A 13,471-nucleotide genomic window follows, 5' to 3' on the forward strand; every position below is an offset into this window, starting at 1 on the left:
CTCCTGTTGATGGAGATGGATCAGTAGAGTCTTGTTCCAATCGAGACAACCCTATAGCCAAAAAGAAAAAAAAAAAAAAACATAGGAAGGAAAACCTCTTATAACTAAATTTAGAAGGAAAGTAAAGACCTACAAATACGCTCTATCTCAACATTTCACTTAAGCATGTTCTACTTGTGTCTCAACCACTTTTTTTATAGTTTATTTTTATGAATTAATTATTTTAGTATCATATAAACACGGTCAGTATTCCATATGAATGGTGAGAAATCTTGATTTTTTTTTAACTAAAAAGAACTACACCTAATAGCAAAAAACTAGTAACATCACAGGTACCCATAAACAGGAGAATGGATAAATGGTGATACATTCATACAGTGGCATGCTATTCGGAAATAAAAAGCAATAACTTATTGATAGCTGAAACAACATGGTTGAATTTCAAAAATATTATGTTGAATGAAAGAAGCCAGACCCAAAATAATTCTTACTGTATGATCCTACTTACATGAAATCTAGAATAGATGATATTATCAAAAGTGCTAGAAATTAGATTAGTGATTGTTTCAGGGATGGGGAATTGACTGAGTAGGAGCATGAGGAAATTTCTAGGGTGATTAATATATTATATATAGTATTATGAGAGCATGGGTTACATAGATGTGTACCTTTGTCAAGCTTGAGATCTGTGTATTTCCCTGTGTGGAAATTTACCTCAGTAAAAAATTTCAACAGTAATTTTAAAAAATGAGAAAAGTTAAGAAATAGGAGACATTTATGATTCATAACTTGAGTTAAAAAGAGTTCAGAGAGATGGAGAGACAAAGTTAAAAGAACTTAAAAGTAAGTAAATTTTAAAAAATAATTGAAGTTTTCTTAAGAGATGTCTTTACCCTCTAAGCAATTAGAAAGTCAGGAAGAATCTTTGTTTTGGCATACAGATTATCCCTTTAATGCTTGTTTTCTGAAGATCACAGAAGGAATCCAGAGCTATAATATCACTAGGCTATGATGTTCTAGTGGGAAATGGGAGACTGTTAGAAAACATGATGATAAATAGCAACTTGAAGACAACAGATGTTTCCCCTCCAGCACAGTAACAATAGCAGAGATGTTCTCTTCAGCAGAGATCAGGGAAGAACAAGAGTCACTCATCAGAAGAAGCATCTTAGATGAGTAAGTTGTGATGCCAACAGGGATATGAGACATCAAGAAGAGAGACACAAATGAAGTTGTCTCAGATCCTGTGGCACATGAAGACCGCTGCCAGTTGGCTTATCATACAGAAAGCCCCACAATTTACAGCTCTGTGGCTGGCACTGCATAGAGTTGCTTGAATCAAAAAAAGACTAGAACATTTCCATTTTTATAGGTTAAAAAGATCACACTACAGAACTAGAGAAATTGAGATCACAGACTCTGCTGCATCTGATAGTCTCTTCAAAATCCTAATTTATTGGAGCAGTTACCCAGAAATGGAGCAAAAAGATTGGTGATTTGGTGTATTAAAGTTTATTTTCTTTGAGAAAAATAATTATCTAAACAAAGACCCTAAAACGACTGAAATTTTAGTATGGGGGTGAGTTATTCTAGCTGATTCTTTATTTATTCAGTGATCAGTAGTTTAATCCGTGTAAGATAAAAGAAGTCAAGCAAGCAGTAAAACTACTTCAGAGTTCCTTAGTATCTTGGAGCCCCCATAGAAAACAAGAGCAGAGGGGACTCCATTTAGTAGACAGGTGTGAAAACTACAATATAAATGTAGTTTCCAGGTAATCAGAACAAAGTAAATCTGATGACCAGTGTCACTGGGGGTGGGGGGTGGGGGGGAGTAGATAGAAGTACATCCACGTTGTTCAGTGTACAACTGGCCTGTGGGTGGTAAGCCTGTAAGATCTGATGGGTGAAGGAAGCACTCACCATGGGCATCAAGGTCTGCACATCACTGCTGAAGGATTTCCAGGGGCCTTTGGTTGTTGTTGTAATGATGACCACTTGGAATCATATCACCTAATATGCCATCTTACCTATTTGACATGAAACATATACCTTATAAGTTTTCAGGAGCTGGTGACAAAGGGAGACTGTGAATGGGTAATAAATATCTGCAAAATAATATTTTATCTGATGACTTACCTTTGCCAAAACCTCTAATATATCCCTGTAGTTTGGATTGTGGAATTATAATTCAGTTTTAAGGTTTAATGGTCCAATATTCTGATCTTTGTTAAAAGTATACTTATTATTTATTTGACTGCATTGGATCTTAGTTGTGGCAGGCAGGATCTTTAATTTTCTTTTGCAGCATGTAGGATTTTTGTTGCAGCATGTGGGATCTAGTTCCCAGACCAGGGATCAAACCCAGGCCCCCTGCGTTGCATTCAAGGAGTCCTAGCCACTGGACTACCAGGGAAGTCCCCTGATACTCTGATGTTCTGTGCGTCCTTTTCTACTTTTTCTCTTCATTTTCTTGACCTCCCCTTTTTCTACTTTTTCTCACTCTCTCTTCTCCTTTGTTAGTAACTTTTTTCTCTTATTATAAAACTCTCCTCTAACCTTCTTTTTCTTGCTTCCTCCCCCTTCTTCCACTTACCCTGATGTAATTGCTCTAGGGAAAACTTCATCAACAATAGAAAGGTTAACCAGGAGGTGTCCTACTATTAAAAAAAGGTGCGAATCTGGAAGCTTATTATTTCCTTCTTTAATCTCTGTTTTTTATGACAGAAATAAGAACTCACTCAATGGAATTAAATGTCAAGTACATTTGAAACAAATGAGAAAATATTTCCTCAAGCAGCGTGTAGTAGAATTCACCATAGTAGGAGGTCAGAATATTGCATTCAGTAGTAGGGTATTAGAAGGGATATTTTTAATTCAAATAATATTTGTCATTATAGCTGTTAACAAAGGAGAAATTAAATTTTTAAACTCCCTGATGAATAGGAAGAGTTCTCTTACCTTCCTCAGTGAGAAGTAATGAGAAAGAATGAACTATAAATGGAATTTGTCATTTTCATATTTAGAGCATGTGTTAGTTCCTTAGAAAAAAAAGTCATGACATCGTTGAAGGTAATATTATTCTCAGTCTTATAGAGTGGACTTTCCTTGCTGTTTTTCTAAAAATATTCCATATTTACAAAGAGAAGAGAATTCTTTGAGGGTTTTTCTTTTTTTTAAGTGTGGTCTTTCACAAGTAAATAGTCATGCCTTTTTACTATAAAACATCATCTCTTTGCTATAAAATATGGTCAAAAGTTGAGTGTTCTGCTTATTGAGGTTTTTTTTTTTTTGGAGTATAGTTGGTTGCTTGTTGAGGTTTCAGTGGAAAGTACAAGGAGCTCCAGTGTCTCCAGATGAGGTCAGCTGACTGTCCAGCTCCCAGATGGCTGACAGGGCCCTGTTTACTTTGACAGATTCACCAGTCCCTGATCTAGCCTTGCCTTTCAAACTCACACATTAGATTATCAACACATGCAGTATGAGCTGTACCTGGGGAAAGAGACTTGTTATCTTTGGGTCAGGAAATTATAAGAGATTTCTCTTTTCTCTTTCACTTTTAAAGTACATTTTATAATCAGATCAAATATTAAAAGTATTTTAATATCTCTGTTCAAAAATGCTGGTGAATAGACAATTGACTCATAGAATACCAGACATTGCCTCCTTTAGAGGCAATAAATTACAGAGAGATAATACAGTGTCCCCAGTCTTGGGGACAAACAGCTTGTATCCCAAATGAGAATTTGATAACTGATTGTCACTGAGTTTCCAGATGATTAACTTGTTTCAGCAGAGTGACTGACTAAAGGCTGAGTGATTTCACTATGATCTAAAAAGAAGAATGAGCCATGTAATTAGACTGCTCTTGAGAAAATAGTATTTCGGTTATTTATTTATTGTTATCAGGATGATGTCACCACCAACCATTCATAAATCTCTGACTGTTCGATGGAGCCCAAGTTTCTCATTAATCCTCATCTTTCCAGTGTCCTGAAAGTCCTGTGTGAGTCTCTGTAGGACATGGGGACCACAGGGACTCCGGGGACATTTCACTTCAGCTTCCTCTGTGCCTCCTGAACAGGGACTTTGGCACGTTTTCTAGCCTAATAAATTTTAAAATCAGGATTAAAAACATAATTATACCTTCAGAAGTGTGCTCTCTACAGCACAAATGCACACTGAATATAATTTCTAAACAAAAACAGCCACCTAAATAATTTTTTTAAAAAAATGGAGTATTGACACCAAAATAACAAGTTTCAAACTGCCAAGGAGCTTGTTAGAGTGAAAACCAAATCTTGGCTCAAAGCATTCTTTTTCTTTTATGTTTACAGTTTAATCCACATGTGTTGGTCAACAAGTACCTGCCTTCATCCTTACTGATTCCTTTATGGTTTTGTTGGTGGAAAAAATGATAGTATGATAATGTGTATATAAAATAGGGATGAATTATCTAAGGATGTAACATGACCAAAGGAATATTGAATTTGCTTATGTACTTTAGTCCAGTAAATTCATTCTGAACATTTTCTATGAAGTCCATGACATTTCTTTTATTTTTGTACATTTGTATTAGCAAAGCAAAACCCCTTATCCTATAAATGAAAAAAACAACTTTTAAGAAAAGATGCTAGGTTTTCCAGATGAACTCTGATAGCAAAAATGATGAAAAACATTTTTGAAATGCACATGATTTTTGTAGAATTGGAGTTCTTTTCCTGGCTGCATTAGAGTGGAGTGGGAAGGATATTGGACAAGGAGTCAGGAAAACTGGCCTCTAGTCTCATTTTATAATTTGTAAAATGAGGGGGTAATGAAACTCAGTGATACTTCAGATGCCCTCCAACTTGAACGCCTAATGATCTGTGAACTCTAGTAATAGATAAGATTCATGTGGTACCTAAGCATGTGATAAATAGATTCAGAGAGAGAGCTCAATAAATTCAGGCTTTGCATGGTCTTTGGGGATAGCAAGCATTTCCCTTAAAATGTCTTTTAATCATACTGTTCATGAGAGTATATTTTGAGGTGGGCAGTTCATATGATGTACTTGGTATTTGTCAGATTCTTATGTTCTGTTTTTCATATTGAGAAAAAGAAGGCAGGGGGAGTAGGTTCTTAGATTAGAGAAATATTCACTATTACTTTTAAGCAGAGAAGCAATTCATTTCTAATCCTTAGCTTGGGAGGTCACATTCCTTTTTAAATTGAAAAACAAAAATCTGTTTAACTGAAATTATTTAAAACTTCCTCTTTCCATTAATCTCTGAAGACTATGTTACCTTACTTTACAGAACCCATCATTTTCTTGAACAAATTCAGTTCGGAAACTACAGGTTAAGATGTTAGAAATAAATAGCCCTTTTTTGGTGTTTGTACCACTAAAGCTCATCACAGTGCCTATAGGTTCCTAGCACAAGTTTGTTAATTATAATAATGAATTAATGAATGATAAATGAGTAAATACACCATTGGCAGCTAAGAGTGGATTGGATTTGACTACCCAGAGGGATGTGTTTTCAAAATAAATTACAAAAAATTATGTTGACAAACCCAGTCATACTGTGAGAAATTCAAGCAAAGGGCATTTAAAAGACCTTGATGGGAAACTAACAGATTTGTTTCATTAGTCCTTGGTAAAGCCATTGTGCCTCCAGGTAGCAACAGTTCAGTGAGTAATAGCTGGTATTTCAAGATCTTTAAGATTCAACCGGGTACCAATGCCTTTGTTAATTTTAAGTTTCTGGATCTATAAAGCACATCACGCAAGAAAAAGGTCCAGAGGGGTTGTTGAGCCAAGTGGGGAGAATGCTGTAACTGATTACCTTTTTTGTGTGTTTATTGGTTTTTTAACTCCTGTTATTCCACAAAATAGAAGTGGTTCTCCAAACACATCAAACATCTACTATTCACTGGTTCCCTAGTGCCAGGCTATAGGCACCTATGCTAGAATCATCTTTAAATAATATATAGATATCTAGGCTACACCTGAATCCTATTTAACATAAACTGTGGATGATGGGGATTTGAAATACATGTGTTTATACAGATATTATTTTCCTGATATACAGTTGATTTGGGAACTGCTGATCAATATTTATAGATAGAATGATTGCTTTGAGAATTCAAATATCAGGCCTCAGACTTCACACCAACAGTGATGATTTTAGTTTAGAATTACTGGAGGAAAATGTCAGATAGTCCATATGAGGGTTGAACAATCTTGTAATTTCTCTCTGACAAAGCTTATTTTTCTTCTGAGTCATTTCACAATGCCTTGGAGGACAAATAATCCTCATCTATCACTAAGAAGCCCACTATGATTTTGATGTTACTTCTCTGTACTTCAAAATCACACTCCTTGGGGAAAATTAATGTATAGTTTTAAGAATAGAAAAACAGTAGTAAAAAGTTCATGTAACAGATTCTCTGTGGGGGAAAAAAAACCTAACATACTTGTTTTGGATGAAAATGTTGGAAATCCATATCAAAAATAGTTAAAACTTATGCTAACATTTGCATCATGCTTGCTCTGTTTGAAGTGTGCCAGGCTCTATTTGAAGTGCTTTAGACCTCAAGCCTTAGGGCTTCCCTGATAGCTAAGTTGCTAAAGAATCCGCCTGCAATGTAGGAGACCCGGGTTCAATTCCTGGGTTAGGAACATCTGCTGGAGATGGAATGGGCTACCCACTCCAGGATTCATGTGTTTTCCTTGTGACTCAACTGCTAAAGAATCTGCCTGCAATGTGGAGGACATGGGTTCAATCCTTGGGTTGGGAAGATCCCCTGGAGAAGGGAAAGACTACCCACTTCAGTATTCTGGCCTGGAGAATTCCATGGACTATACAGTCCATGGGGTCCCAAAGAAAGTGGACACGACTGAGCGACTTTCACTTTTCACATCATGCCAAGCATAAAATGGTGAACAAGAGACATATTCGTTGCACCATGAAGCTACTACTGTCTTTTCTAACATAAAGGACATTTTATTAGAATCTTTCTTTACAGTAATCAAGCAAAGATTTCAATCTACTAAGATATGAGATACTACTGTTTCTCCAAAATTCCATGTCAGAAGTTGTTCTCTGTTTATTCTTAAAAAAATCAAAGCTTCTTGACATTGTTGATCTTCTTTGTGTGGGAATATAGCTCAAAAGATTAGAATTTTTTTCCATGTAATACACATATAGGAAATATGTCTATTTATTTGCCAAGTTTTTACTTATTGTGCTTCTGCCTCTTGGCTTTATGAGCTTTGTGATATCTTTTCATACCTTTGCCTTTTTCCTATTTGAATAGGACTTCCTGCTCCTTCTTTTCTCTGAGATTAGCAAACAACTGAAAGGGTCTGATACAACAATCTTCAAAAACGAAGGGCATACTTAGTGTCCTGTCCACGATGTTTGGCACCTAGAATGTGAAAGTCTTTGAAAATGTCCTTTCTGCATGAAATACAGCTCTCATGCACTTTGAGGTTCAGACTAAGAAAACATAGTTCAGTCTTTCTACATGTAATGAATGTAGGTTGAAATATCATAATCCCAGAGCATTATAAATGTTACTGTAAATATGCAAAGTCAAATCCACAATATTTGTATTGTCAATTTACACTGAAGACATGAATATATTTAATTTTGATATTCTGTTCTAAGATTTTATTAGCCACTTCATAATAATAAGGGAAGCAACTAAGTAAATTATTTGCAAGTTTAACATTAACTCAGTATCCAAAATTTGTTGGATTAGAATTTGTATTTATTTAATATTATTATGTGGATTAAATACAATCTGATTCCATTATTTTTTGCATGATATATTTTGTAGACTTGCACGTCTATTTTAGGACAGTTATTTTAAACATTGATGTTAATCATAATTCAGAAGAAAAAGGTTTAAATTTGTAAAACACCTTTGGATTTCAGAGATATATGGTTTTAGTTCATTATATAAGTGTATATAACTTTGCTTATCTTTAATATTAGCAAAATACTTGTATTGAACATAGTTTGTTATGTAATAATTGATAATACTACTAACTGCCACTATTAAGTGCCTACTATAAGATTAGTTCTGGACTCTGTGTTTTATATACATTCTCTCATTTAATCCTCATGATAACTATGTGATATTTAGTTCAGTATTATTATCTTCATGTTACAGATGAGAAAACTGAAACTTTGGGAAGTTAAAGTAACCTCCAGTGCCAGTAACTGAAAGAACTAGGATTGAACTTCAAGCCTTTCTGTTTTCATGCTTCCTTAACTTGTCACAATACAAAATACCATTACCTACCTGGAAATGTTAATTTCAACTGAATAACAATATCTATTACATCTTTTGAGTGATAAACCACTCTGTGCTACTTAGTTCGCAGATTGAGGTTGTGTTCTGTGTTCCCATAGGATGGAATGTAACAACTGTGAGACTGGAGAACAGTGTGGTGCAATTATGCATGGCAATGCTGTCACCTTCTGTGAGCCATATGGTCCAAGAGAATTGGTAAGTATGTGCTATTTATGTACATTATTCCAAATACATTGTCTTTACTGAGTTTTTTTGCAACAAAGGTTTTCCTACTCAATTCCAATTCAGATGAAAATGTGCAGTATTACTTATGAGTCCTATTGCAAATATCTCAAATTAGGAGGAGTGATTTTAGTTTATTTTCAAATGTAAAAAAATAAAGAATTTAGTAAAAAAAATTGGCAGCATCAATGGATCTCATTAAACATGGCACGTCATATGATTATATGGCTTTTTAAAACTATGGGTATGACATGCATGACATATGATATATACAAGAGACAGGTATTGTATATATAATATCTACATAATTTGTTACTTTATAAGTCCTTATATAAAGCTTTACTTTTATACTTCTTATCTCCTTGCAATTGAAAAATGTTAGATGAACAATTTTATCACATTATTTTTACACTTTGTTTCCTAATCACCTAGAAACTTTAATGAAATATTTAAAATGAAAGAACAGACTAAAGAAACCAGTTCTTAAAAAAGTTTGGTTTATGCCAAATTGTTTGATAGTAGGTTATTTTAATTTAGATGATTAGACTTTGTTTGCCAAAAATAAGTCTTTGGATCATGTGTAAAATGCAACATGAGCATTCTAAAATTGAAAGCAATTAAATCATTAGCCATCAAATATGACTAATGAGCCTTTTGTTGTCATGTGGTACTTCTTTCTGGCACCAAGACCACATTCATTACACTTTCTTGAAAAAGGATGTATTCTTTTTCTTGAAAAAGCGAATTGTTGTCTTACACTTCAAGCTCAGTTTCTTTGTACCTAATGTTCTTTCTGCAGCATCTCTTATGCTTTGCCTTTCAACTTGAGTTTCAATGCCTCTCCTTTTTTCTCCCATATCTTCCTTATCATGCAGCTTTTAGTAACAAGTTGTATTTTTCACCCCTCCATCATACATTATGTTTCAAATTAATTAATTGTAAAAGTGGCCAAAGACTGCCTTCCACCTTAAAAAGGAGGAAAAAAACCTAGCTAGGTAATTAAAGGAAGATTTAGTTGTCAAATTGTGAAAGTCAATTAATTTTTATAACATGGTTCTTATTTTATGCTGCTTGAATACCCCTTTCATGGCAATAGATAAATTTAATTTATTAAACATACGAGCTTCAGAACGTTGATAAATTGAAGAGTTTTTAGTTGAAATTAGAACACAAACAAAATTAATTGGATGCAAATTAAAATAATAGGTACTCATAATTCAAATCTTACAAGGTGTTATAATATTCCTGCAAAACAAATGTGACTCTGTAGTGAAAGTCTTCTTGAAAAAAATAGATTTGCTAGTACATCTTAAATAATATACTATGACTGAATTAATTATCTATAAACCTTAAAACAAAATTAAATTTTTGTCATAGTTAATTGAGCTTAGAATAAATGACCATTGTAGAATGTTCTCCCCACTCAGTAATATTTCAGGAAATGCTTGGCCAATTCTTTTTTGTTTCTAATTAATGAGAAATAAACATATCTAAGAATATAATGCCAGAATTCATATTTCTGTAGCATAGAAACTGAAGTATCTAGTTTTTTTGATGCTATATATATTTAAGTCTGATAATTTCACTATATTCCAGTATATTGACTATTAGAGTTTATATACTCAGTGGGCTAGTTTTGAATTGTGTTATATAATTAATATAAGATTAGCTTTTCAACCAAGAAGGAAAATATTCAAAATAATTATCTTCACCCAAGAAATGAAAAAACATATACAGATTTATGTTTACATCATAAGTATTTCCCTAATATGAGTTGTGTTGTAGACTTAAAGGGAACAAAATGAAGATTCGTTAACAAAGAATGACATCTACATTTTATACACTAGGAACTTCCAGTTTCCAGTTATTTTTATACTGTATTAGTATCCCAGGAGCAAAAATATATATTGTATCTAAATTGTGTTTACAGAAAAAAGATCAATCAAAAGAAAAGTGACGAATTCAGTTGTCAGTTAACAGGCTATTATCCACTAAAATTCAAATATTTTCACTTCAAAACTGAATCCAGTAAAAACTGTTGTGCATGAGAACTGATGAAAGTTATCAGCCCCCAAATATCACTTTTAAAAGTACATATGTATACTTTAAAATTTTTCATAAATCCAGTTCTTACTGAAACTGTGAAACAAGGAACCATAGATCAAGGCAAAGAACTTTGGTAGGCCTAATTTTTTTAAATGCCTAAAAGAGCATTTCCATTTTGCGAATTTAGTCAAATGGCTATTTCATTTCAATAAAAGACAAAGCCTGAGAGAGGAGGTATCTGCTACCACATGGGCATACTGTGCATTTGTGTTCCCACTGCTGCTCTACTGCGCAAGCCTCACGTGTTTCATTACCTCAGTGAAGTCTCCATGTTTCAGGGAGGGCACTAACTTGATTCATTTTGCTAGTCTGAATTGAAAGTAATGAGGAATTCATTTACCCATTCCTCTAAGAGAAAATGTGCTCTCTCAGAGCTTAAAATAAAATTAGTTATGTTACTCTCCATTTTTTAAAAAATAAATTATTTACTCAATTTTTCTCTCATATTTGGAAATGTTTTAGTTACAATGAGGAGTTTGGGCTAAAACAGGATTAAATTCAGTACAAATTTATAGGGAAGAAGTGTAGAATGAACAGATTCAGCCTGCAGTGAATTCTTCAGATTCATTTGGTGAACATACTAATTTTCTATAATTTGGAGTTTATTTCATAATTTAAGAACAGTGAGATTTGGTAGTGAAAAAGTCCTCTCTCTGATATTCATCAGTTCAGTTCAGTTCAGTCGTTCAGTGGTGTCCGACTCTTTGCGACCCCATGAATCGCAGCACACCAGGCCTCCCTGTCTATCACCCACTCCCAGAGTTCATTCAGACTCAGGTCCATCGAGTCAGTGATGCCATCCAGCCATCTCATCCTCTGTCGTCCCCTTCTCCTCCTGCCCCCAGTCCCTCCCAGCATCAGAGTCTTTTCCAATGAGTCAATTCTGCATGAGGTGGCCAAAGTACTGGAGTTTCAGCTTTAGTATCATTCCTTCCAAAGAACACCCAGGACTGATCCCTTTAGAATGGACTGGTTGGATCTCCTTGCAGTCCAAGGGACTCTCAAGAGTCTTCTCCAACACCATAGTTCAAAAGCATCAATTCTTTGGCGCTCAGCTTTCTTCACAATCCAACTCTCACATCCATACGTGACCACTGGAAAAACTATAGCCTTGACTAGATGGACCTTTGTTGGCAAAGTAATGTCTCTGCTTTTCAATATGCTATCCAGGTTGGTCTTAACTTTCCTTCCAAGGAGTAAGTGTCTTTTAATTTCATGGCTGCAAAATCATCAAAATCTCTTTAAGAGGTTCTTTAGTTTTCAGAATGGCTGATGTAATAACTTTGCAGACTGAAATTATGTATTTGAACTCAAGAATAATAAATAATTTATAATACCCAAATGTAAATATAGGTGAACAGATTTTATAGGCAGTGCTTTATTGGTTTTTTTTTTCCCCTCTTCATCTTTCTTATCTTTTCTTGTAGCTGACAATTTTACTAATAAACTAAATTAGGTCAAGGTAAAGGAATGAGAGTCAATCATTCCAATAGTCCTTAGCTTCCCTGGTGAAGAAAACAAATAATGAAATCAATGACTAATCAAAGTCTAAGGTCACCCTCAGTTAGCACATGTAATTTGAAATTTGGCACTATTCCGAGTGATTTACTGTTTGCTAGCAGAGGTCACAACTGTGAAACTTGATCATCCAGGTGACACAAGCACCATTTATTACACCCTCAGGATAAATATCAAAGACTCTCATATATTTAATGCACTAGCAATAGCAATAACCATGGTGCTTTTAGCTTATATAATGCCATACCATTGTTTCAAAGAACTTACATTCAAGAGTATTTCATAACTCATCTGGGAATTACTCAGTTACATAAAATCAGAGGAGGAAAAGAGCATTCATTCAATTTTTGTGAAAAATTTTAAAAATTTCCATGTGCCTCTCTGGACTTTAAGATCAAATTTTCCAAGTGGAAACCCCTGAGGGTAAATAGATACTCTAAAAGTTATGGGGGAGGGAAAAAACAGATTTCTTTTAACCTTGTAGGGCATTTGGTTCTGTCCAAGGCATCCATGAGACATTTGTTCTCTGAAACATTTGGTAGATACCAAAAGGTCTTTGAGATTTGGTCTATCCAAAATGTCCATGAGCTTGTTTGGTTTATGTTAAATGGTTTAGGACACGACCAAATATTATGGACTTTTTGTAGAGGACCAAATGTCTTTTGGACATATTGGACAGGACCAAATGTCTGCTAACCTCTTTTAAAGAAAAAAAGGAGCTAGTATTTTTGTTATCTAAAGAAATTTCTATTAGTGCATTTTTCTCTAATGACTCTGATGAGAGGAAGGAAATAGGAAACAGAGTTCTGGACATGGTGGGCCAGTTTTTTCTTAAATAATCTGTGACAGTGAAAGATTTAAATAGATAATTTCATCTGATACCCTGACACCAGTGATTCTTGCAATGGTAAAAACAAATTAGGAGCTGATAGCCATACTGATATCTAGACAACTTATAAAAAGGTCTCTCTTGCCCTCCCCTTTGTTATCTTTTCTGTTTCTTCATGAATGTTAAAGCCACATAATTAAAACATACACTCCAACACCGCTTTCCAAATTGTGTTGTAGAAATGGAAAGCACAATTCGATCTTTTGATATTCACATTTCAGCTGAATTTTGGCACTTCAAGAAGCTTATTCACTGTTTGTCCACCAGGTCCCACAGTGATTCATGAACTGGCTATCTCTTAACCCTTCTGCCATGGTGGACTCCATCGTATGAGGGCTACAAAGTCCAAGAGTATTATTATGACATTAAGAAGACTACTCCTTCTGCCATGTTTAAAACATAGTTATCCACTTCCTATTTTATTGGGTTCAG

General features: G+C 34.5%; 1 protein-coding gene across 1 annotated transcript in view; it reads left to right on the top strand.

Annotated features, from left to right (window-relative positions):
- RELN (reelin) overlaps positions 1 to 13,471 on the top strand; it is a 549,751-nt gene that overhangs the window by 266,414 nt on the left and 269,866 nt on the right. Inside the window, exon 7 of the mRNA XM_070369659.1 lies at positions 8,403 to 8,499. Coding sequence (XP_070225760.1) covers positions 8,403 to 8,499 — 97 coding nt within the window. The remainder of the gene's footprint in view (positions 1 to 8,402; positions 8,500 to 13,471) is intronic.

The sequence above is a fragment of the Bos mutus genome, chromosome 4 (genome assembly GCF_027580195.1).
Source record: "Bos mutus isolate GX-2022 chromosome 4, NWIPB_WYAK_1.1, whole genome shotgun sequence".
In the NCBI taxonomy this organism is placed as follows: Eukaryota; Metazoa; Chordata; class Mammalia; order Artiodactyla; family Bovidae; genus Bos; species Bos mutus.